The sequence below is a fragment of the Lates calcarifer genome, unplaced genomic scaffold (genome assembly GCF_001640805.2).
Source record: "Lates calcarifer isolate ASB-BC8 unplaced genomic scaffold, TLL_Latcal_v3 _unitig_4564_quiver_3230, whole genome shotgun sequence".
NCBI lineage: Eukaryota > Metazoa > Chordata > Actinopteri > Centropomidae > Lates > Lates calcarifer.
In genome coordinates this window covers 2,522-17,168 of record NW_026116971.1, presented here as the reverse complement: position 1 = coordinate 17,168, position 14,647 = coordinate 2,522, and the positions used below count along the sequence as shown (strand labels likewise).

The 14,647-nt window shown below is 38.2% G+C and overlaps 1 protein-coding gene and 1 long non-coding RNA gene across 3 annotated transcripts; both read left to right on the top strand.

Moving 5' to 3' along the window:
* Positions 1-498: 498 nt before the first annotated feature.
* Positions 499-5,843, top strand: LOC108900653 (tumor necrosis factor receptor superfamily member 14-like). Of its 2 annotated transcripts, XR_007810999.1 has the most exons (10): positions 499-907; positions 1,946-2,041; positions 2,861-2,954; positions 3,284-3,409; positions 3,596-3,750; positions 4,998-5,085; positions 5,188-5,366; positions 5,478-5,509; positions 5,630-5,684; positions 5,818-5,843. XR_007810999.1 is itself a non-coding variant. In XM_051068443.1 (8 exons), the coding sequence occupies exons 1-7, from the start codon at positions 2,870-2,872 to the stop codon at positions 5,672-5,674; spliced, it is 714 nt and encodes a 237-aa protein (XP_050924400.1). In that variant the 5' UTR covers positions 2,866-2,869; the 3' UTR covers positions 5,675-5,684; positions 5,818-5,843. The 2 variants fall into 2 exon arrangements, 1 of the variants encoding a protein (XP_050924400.1); XM_051068443.1 differs by lacking the exons at positions 499-907; positions 1,946-2,041 and having other exon boundaries at positions 2,866-2,954; positions 3,596-3,754.
* Positions 5,844-5,927: 84 nt separating this feature from the next.
* On the top strand, positions 5,928-9,495 carry LOC127140511 (uncharacterized). Its single transcript, XR_007811000.1, has 2 exons — positions 5,928-6,587; positions 6,719-9,495. It is a non-coding gene; the product is annotated as an uncharacterized LOC127140511 (long non-coding RNA).
* The last annotated feature ends 5,152 nt before the right edge of the window (positions 9,496-14,647 follow it).

The window sequence follows — 14,647 nt, the reverse complement described above, 5'->3', positions numbered from 1 at the left end:
ATGAAGTGGCCTGGTTCAGACCTTTGTTTTGGTATTAAAATAATGAATAAATATAATGAATGATAAAGTGGAGAGTAAAGTCAAGTTAGTCTGTCAGTTTTATTCAAATCACCCAAAACCACACATTTTCCTGAGAGGGTTTTACAGTCTGTAAAGCATAAGGGGAAAATTCCCCCAAAACACATCACACAGCTCTCACTCACTGTTGTCCAGTGTCATGGTCCCTGACATCCTGGATAAGCTCTCAGGGCTGCTGTTCACTCACTCCTCTACCAGCTGAGTGATGGTCTGTGTGGGAACAGATGATACCTGCTCATCAGCATCAGAGTTGACCAGATAGGATTTTGACCAGCTTTTTTTCCTATCCCCACACTGGCCTGTGGAGCAGGATATTTTTGCAGAAATCTCCACTGCTGGCTCCTGACAAGCTCACAATATAAGAAAGTCCTTAGACCTTTGAATTTCTTTATGATCTGTTTAGTTAAACATTTATCAAGTCATATCTTTTATTTTGTCAAAATGCCTTTAGTCACTTACAGCCATGACTATTTTAGTTCCTACTTCAAGCATCCACTTCTCTGTGAAAACAATATGAAGTTGTTATTTATTTGTGTGAATCTCTTCACAGTAATATCATTACTTTCTCTCAGTTCTAGCTTATAATTGAACCAGTGACTGCGCAGGAGCTTCTCAGTTTCTTTCTTTTGGCTCATGTGTCACAGATTTCCCCTTTACCGCTCTTTGCATTTTCACCATTGCTCACACACCTGATCTGAATGTATCGTGCTGTTTGCTTGGTTTTGTGATTGTAAATCCAGCATGACACATTTTAAAAAACCACACCTTTTCAGCACTCAGTTGAGCGCTGAGATAAGGAACCTGCGCAGTTTGCCTCGCACCAGAGACGGTAAGTTAAATGAATCTCTATCTTACTTATTTGTGTTATTTCTCACACCACAGGATACAGTACTGGTAGGACCAGTATGTCGTTATGTTACGGATTAAACTGCTTGTCACCACTAAATGTTACAGTTCATGAAACTGCGCAGTAAAACGTTTTTAGTGGTTTCACGGTCTGTACAGGCCTACTGAGATCCGCTCACCATGTTTCTGTCCATAAATACAGTAGATTAATAGACAGAGAACAGTCTGAGAGTGTAACAGCTCCAGTAGCAGCAGAGTGGAGCAGCTTCTACTGCAGCAATAAAAATATAATAGTAATAATATAATAACAATAAAGTGTTTACATGGAAATGAAAAGTCAATCCTAACGATCAGAGAACAGAGGCCTCGCCCTGATCCGTGCTGTAGGATCAGGATTATAATGTATCTTTAGTTCTAGCTGTGATATCTGCTTGGTTTACACTGGTTTTTATTATTGATGTTTTCAAAGTGAGAGACTGTTACACTGTAGAAACTGCTCCAGTCTGTTCAGTTGTATAAATCTTTTAGTTTCGCTTTCAGTTTGACTGAGTTTAATTCTTTCATCTTATTGCAGCTATCATGGAAACTTCTGTTCACATGGTAACAGGTCTGAGCTGTGCTGTGTGGACATAGGCTACAGTATGTTAGCTCAGTCTATCACTGATACACCGTCCAATAACAGAAACAAGACACTTGTTGCTGTTCAGCTGATCTCTGAAACTCAGTGACATGAGAGACTGGATGAGCTTTGAAATGAAACAGCTGAAGTTTAATAATGTGAACTTTGAACAGTGAGCTGAAAAATCAAAGTCCTGTCATCATTCACCAAAGGAAAGAAAAACACAGGCTCAGACTGGTTCAGACCAGTTCTACATCTGTGTGTTGACTGTTTAAACATGATCAGAAACAGCTCCATTATCAGCAGAAATGTGAGAGTTAACCAGGCTCCTCTCAGTCTCTCACTCACAGTAAGCAGGTTACCTACTGCTCAGTGCAGTGAATGACTTCTCTTTGTTTCCAGATGTTCTCCTCCTGGTTTGGATAAAGACTTGAAAACAACCAACCTGCCTTTCAAAATGACTTCCAGAGGAAACCTTTGACAGCTGCATCTCTGTTGGTAAAGCTGTTTACTGCAGAACATTACAGGAGGCTTGTGTTTGACAGGCAGTAATGTCTGTCACTGCTCCTCCTCTTTAACATCTCTGAGTTTGTAAACCTTTTTCTTCTCTGACTCTGTCTCTCTCTGTCACTCATACACAGTCATTTCAGTGTCCAGAAAGAAACTAATATAAACTGAGACAGTGAAGGTGTTTCTCTGTTCATCAGAGGCTTCATCAGCTCTACTGAGTGAACATCTGTGGGAGGTGAAAATAAGTGGTGGTAGGAGAATATGACAAAACAGTGCTGTGGCACATGAACTGTTTATGCACATGTGAACGCGCAGCAGGTTTAAAATTGTTTGTAAATATATTTAAAATTACTGAAGACATGATTATCTATAATTACACTTAAGCAACTATGTTATACAGTAGAATAGGACTGGTCTCATACCAAGTACCTTTTTAACTTTGAATTAGTAGATGAATATAGAAAGACAGAGTATCTGTAACTCATAAAGTAGAAAGGAAGAACAGTTGTTCTCTGGTCATTTCAGTGTTCAGTCTTCTTCTTCCTCTCCAGATCTTTATCTTCCTTCTTTGGTCCTGGCTGGCAGCAGCGTCCTCCTCCACTCACCTTCCCTCCTCCTCTGGTCATTTTCCACTCATGGTGGCTGTCAGTCATTTCTTTAATCTTTACATTCTCTGCTGATTCATTCAGACCAGTTGTTGACAGTGTCAACATTTCAACCAGACAATAACCCTCTTCTTCTTCTTCTTCTCCTTCTTCTTCTTCTTCTTCTTCTTCTTCTTCTTCTTCTTCTTCTTCTTCTTCACAGATACTTTTGATGAAAGTCTTCAGTGGAAACAGTCTGACATGTCATCCAGCAGAGTATCAGACAGGGAATGAATGCTGTCCCATGTGTCCACCTGGTAAGATCCAGCTGAATGTTAAAGGACATTTCACTGTGGTAGTTACAGATGGAGTCTGTGTTGTGCTTCCAGGTGTCAAACATACTTCATGAGCTGTTTCTGTTCACAAGTGAAATGTATCAGTGAAGCACCTGAATCTGACTGGACTTTAATTCCAACAGTAAAAGAACAGACTGGATTGTTTTAAACTTTGTCTTCATGTGGTGAGAGTGAGAAGAATGAAACTGTAGTAGACAGCAGTGTATGTCACCTCGACCCTCAACATTATACATTGTCATTCAATAGAAACATAATGCATGAAATTAAACTGTTGATTTTCTTTTCAACAGGAAGTTGTGTTAAAACCAATTGTACAGAGTTCAGAAGTAGGTCCTGTCTGCCCTGCTTAGAGGGAACCTACATGAATCAACCTACTGAACGTACACAGTGTTTTCCCTGCACAAACTGTGACGCAGGTAGATTTCAGTTAATATTTTCCAATTATTCATAGAAACTTAAATCCACATTTATGCATTGATGCAGATGTTTTCCCATGTATTCATAGACTGGAGAAACTATTCACTATCAGATTTCCTAAAGATGTCAGAAAAAGAGAATAGAAGTTCTGCATCTCTATATGTAACCTCTATATATGTTGACAGGTTCTGGTCTGAAGATAAAGACTTCATGTACATCAACATCAGATACAGTTTGTGAACCACTGGAAGGATTCTACTGTATGGACGTCAAAGACAAATGCTGTATGGCAGCACAGAGACACAAACACTGTGAACCAGGACAATACATCAGTAAAAAGGTTGGTCTTCTTGTCCTGACTTTAACATTAGACTGTAGGTTTAGATTTTAAAGTTTTAAGAGTATAAAAAACTGTAAAAGTTTCAGTGTAGAGTAAAAGTAAAACCACTGAAGCTGATTAGGTACTATGGGCAGTGCATGTAAAGTAACAAAAATGTCATAATAGATTATGATACAAGTTAAAAAAACAACAAAAAAAACCTGTAATGTCCAAGATACCATGTTAGATATACTCCAACTTGGCTTTTACATCGGCTTTATTCAGTGTAAACTGAATAAATGATATGAAAATTTAATGGGTTTGTGTTTTCAAGAAGTGAAAAGAAATGGATCATTGCTTCCTGTTCATTTGTCTGACCTGTGCTCACTTTCTCAATGCCCCTTGCTAACAGTTCAGCACATACACACCTGCTCTTTTTGCCCTGTCAAGGTAATAAAGTTAATTACTGATATGACAGAGAATGTGACTCCTGAAGTTGAGGTGATTTGATCTGTTGGAGTTGTTGGAACTACAGAGACTCAGTCCAACAGGTTTTATTTTGGCCTGTCATTATGTTTGTTATTTTAACTTGCAAAAGTGACAGCACCAGCTCAAAATCATTCATTAACTTATCTTTGCTAATCATAATTAGCATTGGAGTGAAATGAATCTGTATGGTACCAGCCCAGGTGTCAGGACAGAATCACTCATGCTGCCAAATCATCTGTCAAACTCACACATGCAGTGAAAAGCTGCAGAGCTGCAACATGATCAGTTTTACTTTAGCTGATGATGATCCATTAAAATGTGTCTGGATCAGCATAAACATATTAGAATAAATATCCTGTGCTGAAATATTTGCATAAATTACTGCAGCTAATACCATTTAGATAACTTCAGTGTTAAACAGTAGAAGGTTTGTTTATGAAGCTGATGTGATTTCTCCTTTACACTGAATATAAATCTCCTCTTTATCTGCACCTGTGAGAAAAGAGCTGCAGGAGAACATTTCATCAAACTCTAATTATTAAAGAATCAGCAATCAATTTGAAAACTGAAACCAGAGAAATGTTTCTGAATGTTTAGATTGTCTAGTTTTCAATAATAATAATAATAATAATAATAATCAGATAGTTTTTAAAAACCTATTGAATGGAAATCAGACAGGTCTGATGACATGTAATGATGTCATATAACACTCTGATCATTTCATAATATATGTTCATTAGTAACTACTGTCAACATGTATATAATGTGTGTTTGTACAGGAACAGCCTCCACAGACACTGAGTGCTCTGACTGCACTGATGGAACATTTTCAAATGGGACATTTACATCTTGTCAGCCACACACACAGTAAGTGAAACTTCACATCAGACACACACACCTGGTTTCTTACTGCAGTCAATTTGTAGTATCTATACATTTTCCTGTAAAAATGTCCCTCTGTCATTCCAGATGTGAATCAGTAAACCTTCAGCTGATCAGACCAGGAACTGCTACAACTGATGCTCAATGTGGACACAGTTCAAACACGACAGTGACTGTGATCAGCATTGTAGTGCCTATAGTGTTATTAATTTGCATATCTTTACCTATAGTTTACATTGTCAGAAAGAAGAGAAAAAGTCTAACAGGTAAGATCTGTGTGTAGTAACAGAAAATGTGATCATGGTTTAATGTTTGATAAAACTTTCTGTCAAGTCATGACGCTGAATAAGATGTTTTTCATTGTCTTTTTTTAATAGACAACAAAGGAAATACAAGAACTTCCACACAGGTATATTTGTTACTCTCTTTTTACTCTCTGTATGTGTGTATGTATACACTGTGGTAGGTGATAATACTTGGTTTATCAAAGTAATTAAATGTTATTCATTAATGTTTCACTAAAAATAAGGAAAAAGAATACAGAGATGGAAGAGAAGAACACTCCATAATATGAACAGCAGCAGGTAAGACAGCAGTGAATTCTTTATTGAAATATTTATTGACTGAGGACGGTCTGACTGAACTGACATCACTCTGTGAAGCCTTAACAAATATGCAAGAGGTTTCTGCTTTAATTAAATGTATCTCTCTCCTCAGGATCAGAGACAACCTGGAGATAACAGAGTGAACACTGTTCACTGCAGAGTAAATGTGGTCCAGAGTCCAGTTATAATGCAGTTGGGTGCTGGCACATTGTCTTTGCAGGGTACAGATAAAAGTACTGCTTGGTAAATGGAACACACTCTTTAGAGACCTACAGGTCTACAGATATAAAACAATTAACAGTCACCAGTCAGCCTAACTTGGACAAGTTATCCAAGTTATAAACTCACTCAGACACAAGGAGAACATGCAGACTCAGAAAAGCACAGAAAAGCCCAGGGTTTGAACCCAGAAGTTTCTTGCTGTGAAGCAGCAGTGCTGACACCCTGATTCAAATACTTAGGACAAAATATGTTCCACTGTTTGTCAGGCTGCACATGCTGTGAAGCTCAAGAATCTGAATATATTCTGTGGATAATTATTTTGAAGTAACAGCGGAGTACAGTGGAGAGGCTTCGCTGCTTGCTCTTGCCTTTGCTTGCATATTTTTACTGATATTCTTGTTTTTTTGCTGCGAGAAAATACAAGCAGTGGCTGAAACTCTAATTTTTGTGGACATAGGTGGCTGTTGCAATATTTCAATATTTTGTATGACCTCCTCAGTACAGTGTGAGCATGGCCTACCAACAGCATAAGCCTGCATTGCAGTGACTGGATGCATAGTACTTAGCCAAGGCTAATTAACAGCAAGATGCCTGCCTTCTCCATTTTTTCAGAAGACTGAGCTGGAAACCAAAATTCACTGGTTAGAAAAGAAAACAGAGGTAAATAGACTGTATGGGAGCACCACCACTTTACCATGTACTCAAAACTGGATGGGAGGATGAGTAACAGGCCTGAGCTTTGTGATGCGACTGGCTGGTTGGCATTATCATACTCTTTACTCCTTTTGTAGGACACAGCCATGGATGACAGTGAATAGGAGAACAGATTTGCTCTCCTAATGCAGGACCCGTCTGATGACCTGCATAACCTTTCATCCTCACAGGAGAGGTTAAGGACTGAGAGTAAATCAGAAAATAAAAAGCTCTGGTTGTGGGTGACTTTGCTTTAAAAAATGTGAGAAGAAATGGCAGTAAAAACACCAAAGTACTCTGTTTTCTCTGACATGATGGAAAGAATTTGGTATATTGTGGCTGCACATCCAACTGAAAAACTTCACACTGCACACGGACAAATGATGTTGTAGCAGCAGTCTGAAATTCTGAGAAGAGACTTTGATCTGCTGAAACCAGTCAGCTCTCTGAATGCTGAGGTGGTCATCAGCAGCCTTCTACCACCAGTCAGAGGAGGAGCTGAGAGATTCATCAGATTGTTGGCACTGAACACATGGTTGTTAACTGTATATACCATCCATTCAGTGAACCTAATTGACAATTTCAACTTTTCTGGGACCAAAGACATTTGAAGGCAGATGGACTTTGCCTTAACAAATCAGGAGTAAAGCTCTTCATCTCTATCCTGTTTTTCTTCCTGAGTCACCCATCTGTACCCACTGCCAAGGGCAGGAGGAATCAAAACGGGAAGAAGACACAAGTTGCAGAAACCCTGAAGGTGAATCACCCCAGCCACTGTTTGAAGTAAGTGTTAATCATGAGAAACATCAGAGCAAAGAGAAAGAAGATTCTATAACCCCCAACCCAACAGCTGTCCGTGAGGATCGCCTTCCTCTCCAGGTACAGTTTCTCCCTCCTCCCTTCACTGACAGAGCTGGAAAAGAGCAGATCTTAATTGAGCATTCATTCCTTGTTAACCAAAGTCTATCCCACAAAACTGGACAGACAATGCTTTCAACACTAAACTATATTAAACACTAGGTCTTTGGCAGGAAAAAACTTTTTTTTAAAATTCAATCAATGATTTTATTATCAAGTACAACCTTGAGTGTATGCTTTTAAAGACAGCAGTCCAGCTGTTCTTATCAAGTCAATGTCTCCCAACTTCAGTTTTATGAGTGAAGCTAGAGTGCATAAAAAAGGAGATGAAGTTACCATCTTGTTTAATGATTCCCTCCAATACAAGAAGACATCTGATGAAGTTTTGTTTCTTTTGAACATGTGGCTCTTCAGTTGAATTCCTTCTCTCAAGCTATGTTCCTAAATATCTAAGGCCACCTAAATACTTATTGATGGTGATTTTAATATCCTTGTTGACAAGCCCCAGGACAGAGACACTAAAGAACTGTGCAGTGGTTGGATAACTATGGACTAACTCAGCAAATATGTAAATATTTGCAGAAAAAGCAGAATATACTATAAGGTATAAAGAGTAGAAAAAGCTGAATAGAATAAATGTTCTGTAAAAGCTGAACATTTTGATAGTATGCATTCTGACAGTATGCAGGAGTAGTTAGTGACTGAAAAGTGGCAGAAGGATAAAAAAGATTTCAGCAACTAATCACAAATGTTATTGATGCCATTGAACCCACCAAGGTGGAGGTGGTCCCTGAGAAGAAAAGATCTCCATGGAGAAATGCCACACTGGTCAGAATAGAAAAAAGGGAGTTGTGGAAATCTGAAACAGGTGGCAAAAACCCTCCTGTGTCATTAGGCTCTGAACTTCTGTTCAGCAGGGCCTGCATTAAATTTGCCTCCATCTTCACTGATAAGATTAAGAAAATTAGTCAGTCAGTGCCCCCAGGATATGTGTTGACCTTACCCTCTTAAAATCAATTACTGCCACTGCCTTTCATTAATAATGTTAATCCCTCATTTCTTATACGACACTGTAACTTTTGTATTTTTATTTTCCATTCCACTTTTATATTTCTTATTTTTATTTTCCATTTAACTCTTTATTTATTAATTAAATGCTTTTTTATATTGTCTTATATTGCTTTTAGGTTTCGTCTCAATGTCTTTTATGTTATGTAAAGCAATTTGAATGATTTTGTTGTTGAAATGTGCTGTACAAATAAACTTGTCTTGCCTAAATGTGGCTTAGAGTGAAGGGTCCTGGGAGAAATGACACAACTCTAAATTGTTTTCTATTTGAAATACAGATGTATCATTTTAAACAATGTATTTATGATGATGGTCTTGTGTCATAATGGACTGGGGACCAGATTCAAATAGCTCATAACTATGAATACAAAGTAGATGGATGTGTTGAATGTTATAATTAGTGACCAACCTGAAATAGCACGTGTTTGTGGTGATGACAGCACATCACAGAGCTTCATCAGGTTCATGAAAAGACACAAAGACTTCTATCAGTCTGATGAAGCTCTGAGCAAAACAGCTGTTCTCAGTGCTATCAAAGAACATTTGTTTTTATGTGTTGTTGCTACCACAGACACTGAACCACTGAATGTGCTTTATTTTTCATGTTGCAGTTTCTTGTTCCTCCAGCTCTGCTCATGCTGTAAATGAAGCTTTTTCTCTTTTTAACTAAGTAATATACTGTATGTTTCTTTACTGTGTGTTCTTTCATTTCCATGTAGACTTTTACGTGAACTAATGTACTTTTGTAAAATTATTTTATATATTTTTTTGAAAAAGTGAGAGAAAAATCTTGAGTCAAGGACCATGTCAGTTGGTTCTAAGTAAATACGGGTTATTTTCTAACCTTGGTACTGACCTTAAGTCTGTCATTTATAGTCTCTTTGGAGGACAGAGAAAACAGGTTCTTTTGTGCTGAAAGCTAATAAAAGCCCACATACTGTGCCCTTTATTCAGACACCATCACTTTTTTTTACATTTTGAAATGTTTCAGCTTAAAAAAAATCTCTCATCAATCTACACTCAATACCACATAATGACAAAGTATAAACATAATTTTAGAAATTTTTTTGCAAACAAAAAACTGAAATACCACATTGAAATAAGTCATGAGGTTGGTGGAACTGTCTGCAGAGCTTAGAGAAAGGATTGTGTTGAGGTACAGATCTGGGGAAGGCTACAAAAAAGATTGTTCTGTATTGAAGATTCACAAGAGCATAGTGAGGAGCAAACAGAGCAACTGGGGAGAAGGGCCTTGTTTACAGAGGTGACCAAGAACCTGATGGTCTCTCTGGCTGAGCTCCAGAAATCCTACAACAACATAAGAAAGTGTTTGTTTGTTTTTGTTTTTTTAAGTGAAGGGGTCTGAATACTTTCTGAAGGCAGTGTATGTCATGGATTAAAGAGCTGCTGGTTTGTGCTGCTTCAGACAGTGGCCTACTGGATGCACTACTATGCTGTGCAGATCACAGTGACTGTACCCGTGGTTGGAATCATCAGGTCTCCACTGTTTTCCAACAAAATGATGCTGGTACAGCCTCACAAACCAAACTGTTACAGCATGCATCACATGAAAGCTTCTTCATAACCTGCCTGACAACAAAACCTGCAATACAAACCAGAGCATTCTCTGTTAGGCTCACAGAGCTATCTGGCAGGTAGCTGTGGTCCGACTGCACACTGGTGACAGTCTTAGATGGAGATGATATAATGTCAGAGTCCTCAGCTGGAACCACAGCTGACAGAGACGTAGAGATTTTTCACCAAAGTTTAAAGGGAAGCTTTGTCTCTTAATAGGATTAAAAGGAAGTTGTTCCTCTCCACTGTGGCCTAGTGCTGCTCATGGTGGGATTTGTTAGGTCTCTCTCTGTAAATATTTTAAAGAGTTTGGTCTAGACCTGCTCTGTATGAAAAGTGCCTTGAGATGACTTTTGTTCTTATTCAGCACTATATAAATAAAATTGAGTTGAATTGAATTCCACTTCTGCCACAAAGCAGCTCTGATATCATCAGGGTCAATACGTAAATATTGATAACAAAACTAGTCACAGAGATATGCAAATACTGTACAAAAACCATCAACTCAGTCTAATGATATTAAACAGTTTTAAAATAAATGATGTGATCTGACCTGGAACATATGGAAAATGAAAATTGAATCCTGCTAAGAGCCAAAAACAGTGCATTCATATATTCAACCAGAGATATTGTAATGTAATAATGATGTGTTTATTACAGATCTTAATATGTTAATCAAACTTACCTCTGATATGAAGTGCACTGAACTGGATGAAGGCACAAGAAGATCAGCAGACTGGAACAACAGGACATGTTTTTGAACACAAGTCAAAGGAAATGAAATAAACATAGAACTCAACACTCCAGATTTATAAAAAGTAAATCTCTCTGGAGCAATGGCTTTAGGTCAATGGGAGTAAACAATATCTGGGACTAGCTGTAGAATGGTTATATTAGAATGGTTATATTATTCTAGTTATAATTTGTCACATTTTTAAACATCATGCAAAAAGAAAAGTCGCCTTTTAAAATGGTGGTGAAGGTAAACACCTCTAATAAGCCACTCTACGTATGATACTTCCAAGTGTGAATCTTGTCAGATCTTCATTTTGTCGCTGTTGTCTGATAGTGATGTGTTTAATCCAGGTTTGGCATCCACAGCCTGCACCCACCTGTTTCCAGGTGTTTCCAGCACCTGTTATATTTACTTCTGGTAAGTATCTGTACTTTTGAAGAGTGTGGTGATGTGGGAGTAATATCTTCATGTGTGAACACACCTGAGAATGTCTTGACCTGGTTCTCAGGTTATTGTCCAGAGTTCACATGTGAAATCTGTACTTGTAGGCTTCATAGTTAATGTTAGTGAAGACATGGTGCTGCTTAAAGAGTTCAACTGGAAGATCTGAAAAGTTTGGGAAAACAAGCTGAACATTAACGATGAATCCAGCACAGAACATGACATGTTAAAACTGTAGGATAAACATTAGATTACACTTTACATTACATTATGTGTAGTTTTACTGGCAGAAATGAAATGTTACAGCAAATTAAACTTTGAGCAGATAGAATGTCAAAGAAGTTACTTTAGAAAGCATTTCAAGAAATGATGTAGTTGGAAGCTCAGGTTGATTTCTAAAGTGTTTTTAAAAAATAATTAAAATAATAAAGTTTCATTTCAGGACAGTGATGGGACGAGACATTATACATGTCAAACGTCCATTAAAAGAAGAAGGCTGCGCAGGTCAACCAATCAGAGTAGAGGTCAAGCTTCTGCTGCAGTTCCTGTCAGCATATATTTTATTCTTCTCACAGGGATTTCACTGTCTTCTAAAGACTTCTTTGCCTATGACTGGAATAAATCCATCTGTAAATCCTCTACTTTCTCATGAGCTTTAATTGATTTGTTGATCCTGAAAAAAATATCAACTTTGTAATAGATTCATTTTCCTCATTTTCATATGTGACTGGTAATACCAATAAGCCCAGCGTTTTGCAAAGGTGTTTTCAAACGACTGTTTGACTCACTGAGGCTCCTTCCAGGTCCTCTGACAGCTGTACATGAACATCTGGACATTCTGCAGCTGCTTTTTGTGACATCCTGTTTGACCTGAATATACTGAGCACCCAGAGACTGAGTAAATCATTCAAGTAAAAAGGTATAGCTTGTATAACCAGTTATGTAAAAACTAGAAACACTGCCTCACAGTTTATGCCTCCACCAACCCAGTCTAAGCACTCTGAATTAGCACATAAATTCTTCAGTTATGGACAAAAAAAGTGTTTTGTTTGGTCATGGTGAGCACATGTGTGAAAGTGCTGCTGGATCCCTGATTAAATGATTTGAAGTCAAGGTATAAATTTTCCTCTTACTTTACCTCTGCAGTCTGTGGGCTCAAACAACAGAAGCATTACACAAACCATTCTGATTATTATTATTTTACTGTGCTGTATATGAATTTAATTCACCAAATGATGCTGTGAAGAGTAACCAACCAATATTATTGAAATATTAATTTCTAATCATTAGAAATATTTAACAGTGTGTGGATAAATTAGTATGTAACTATAATGTAGTAAAGTATGTAATCATTTAGAGTGATAAACTCTCCCTTTGTTTCTTAGAAGCTCTGCTTTAAAACCAGAATGGAAACGAAGACAAAACAGCAAAAACAATTTGACTGATCTATTTTATCTGTCACTTTAGTGTAAACTCTTTTGTCCCTGTCGGGATCCTGTAGGAATGATGACTCTGGTTTTCCAGTGGTCTGATTGGTCAGTAGTTGGCCTGTTAACAGGTTTTGATTTGATCCTCTGGCCCGGTTTTCAAAAGTAATCCGCTCGGATTGGATACGTTGGTATCCAAATCTTGAAAATGGGTTTTCAAAAAAAAAACGGATTACGTAATCGGATTAATCACGTAATCCAATCTTGGTTTTATCTGGATCAAACCTTTAGTTTGGTTTTTTAGAACTTTTTAGTAGGATTGGATACTTTGATCCAAAAACTCTGGATTATACTGATCCCATCAGAAGGGTGGATTCAGCGTGGATTTCAGGCCCAAAATATAATGAAACTTTAAAACTGTATCAAATAATACTATTATTGGATCATGCAGTATAGCCTACAAGATATCCTATTCATTCATAAGGTTTTAATTTGATTTGTTCATCCATCAGGCCTCAGTGATTAGGTAAGCTATAACGTATTCAGCCTTTCAGTATAGCCTACAGCAAAGTAGAAAGAGTTTGGCCTCATAAAATAAATCTCCCAAACAGCTGTGAATATTGACCACAAATAATATATTGAATTCTGTCATTAATTAATGTGTATTCATCACAATCAAAGATATTTTTGTTGTGTTTTTAGATTATTTTTAGTGATGCATGCAATGATAAAACAGAATAACAAAGCAATGGCATCACTGGTTTTTGAAATCCAAAACAAATCCAAATCAGAAATAGTGTCTAACTATTATGTCCCTTGGTTGCATGTCCTGTTTGCTCGTTCTGGCAGAATGCAGGAGGTTGGTCAGGGGTCTCCAAGGGGCTCAGGTGCATCATTGTCAGCACACAGAGGACATTGCGCTTGGTAGCGATGTTGTGCAGGACAATACAGGCAAGGGTTATGTTGCAGCCGTTCTGTGGTTCCTACATTGTGATTTCCTATCCTCTTTGAGCGCTGGTTATCCAGATTTGAGTGATCGATGTTGTTCGATGTTGCTTTGAAAAACCGGCTCAAAAGTAAATGGATTACGTGATCATGGATAGCAAAAAAAGGATTACCAAATCCGGATCAATTTTATCCGGATTAAACCTTTTGAAAAAACCGGGCCCTGATGTTAACCTGCCCTGGAGCAGATTAGCCATTTAGTGTAAGTTACCATGGAGATTTATCCCGCTAAGAAGTGAACCACCATCGTCAGACTGAAAGCTCCGAGCTAAACCTGAAGTCACCTCTCTAACCTCAATCCTGCATCGTAGCACAGGCCTTGGTACTCAGCCTGCTGGGTCTGACCTCCAGTCTGGGTTGGACCTCAACTCTGCTGCCCGCCCACCTCTGCAGGAACTATGACAGAGTCCTGGCCAAAATCCTCCACTCCACTGCCTGTCCTCTCTCCAGTGACCTCAGCCTCAGCATGAAGTCATTCAACTTTACAGGAAACAGCCTTTTTACACCGTTCAGCTGTCTGTATCTGAGTCCTACCTTTGGGTCCAACAAAAAGCTTTGTTTAATATTTTGGTATTCATTTCAACTCCCCTGCAGTTCTAAAAGGCTTAAGCTCTCTCTCCTTCTCAACCCAACCGGTCGAGGCCAGATGGCCGCCGAGTCTGGTTCTGCTCGAGGTTTCTGCCTCTTAAAGGAAGTTGTTCCTCTCCACTGTTGCCTAGTGTTGCTCATGGTCAGAACTGTTGGGTCTCTCTCTGCTAATAAAAGACCTACTGTACATGTTAAGAGCCTTGAGATAACTGATTCACTGCTTTAAAACTAAAATGACTTGTGCTAATGTTGACTGTTAATTTTGAAGTTATTAATAACAGACTGTCTCTTTCAGTGAATGCTGTGAAGTTGACACATTATTGTTCAGT

Bases quoted from the DNA above. Each gene is read 5' to 3' on its own strand.
- LOC108900653 (XM_051068443.1), top strand. From the start codon at position 2,870: ATGAAAGTCTTCAGTGGAAACAGTCTGACATGTCATCCAGCAGAGTAT. The intron at 2,955-3,283 runs GTAAGATCCAGC...TCTTTTCAACAG, and splicing joins CTGTCCCATGTGTCCACCTG to GAAGTTGTGTTAAAACCAAT. The intron at 3,755-4,997 runs GTCTTCTTGTCC...GTGTTTGTACAG, and splicing joins ATACATCAGTAAAAAGGTTG to GAACAGCCTCCACAGACACT.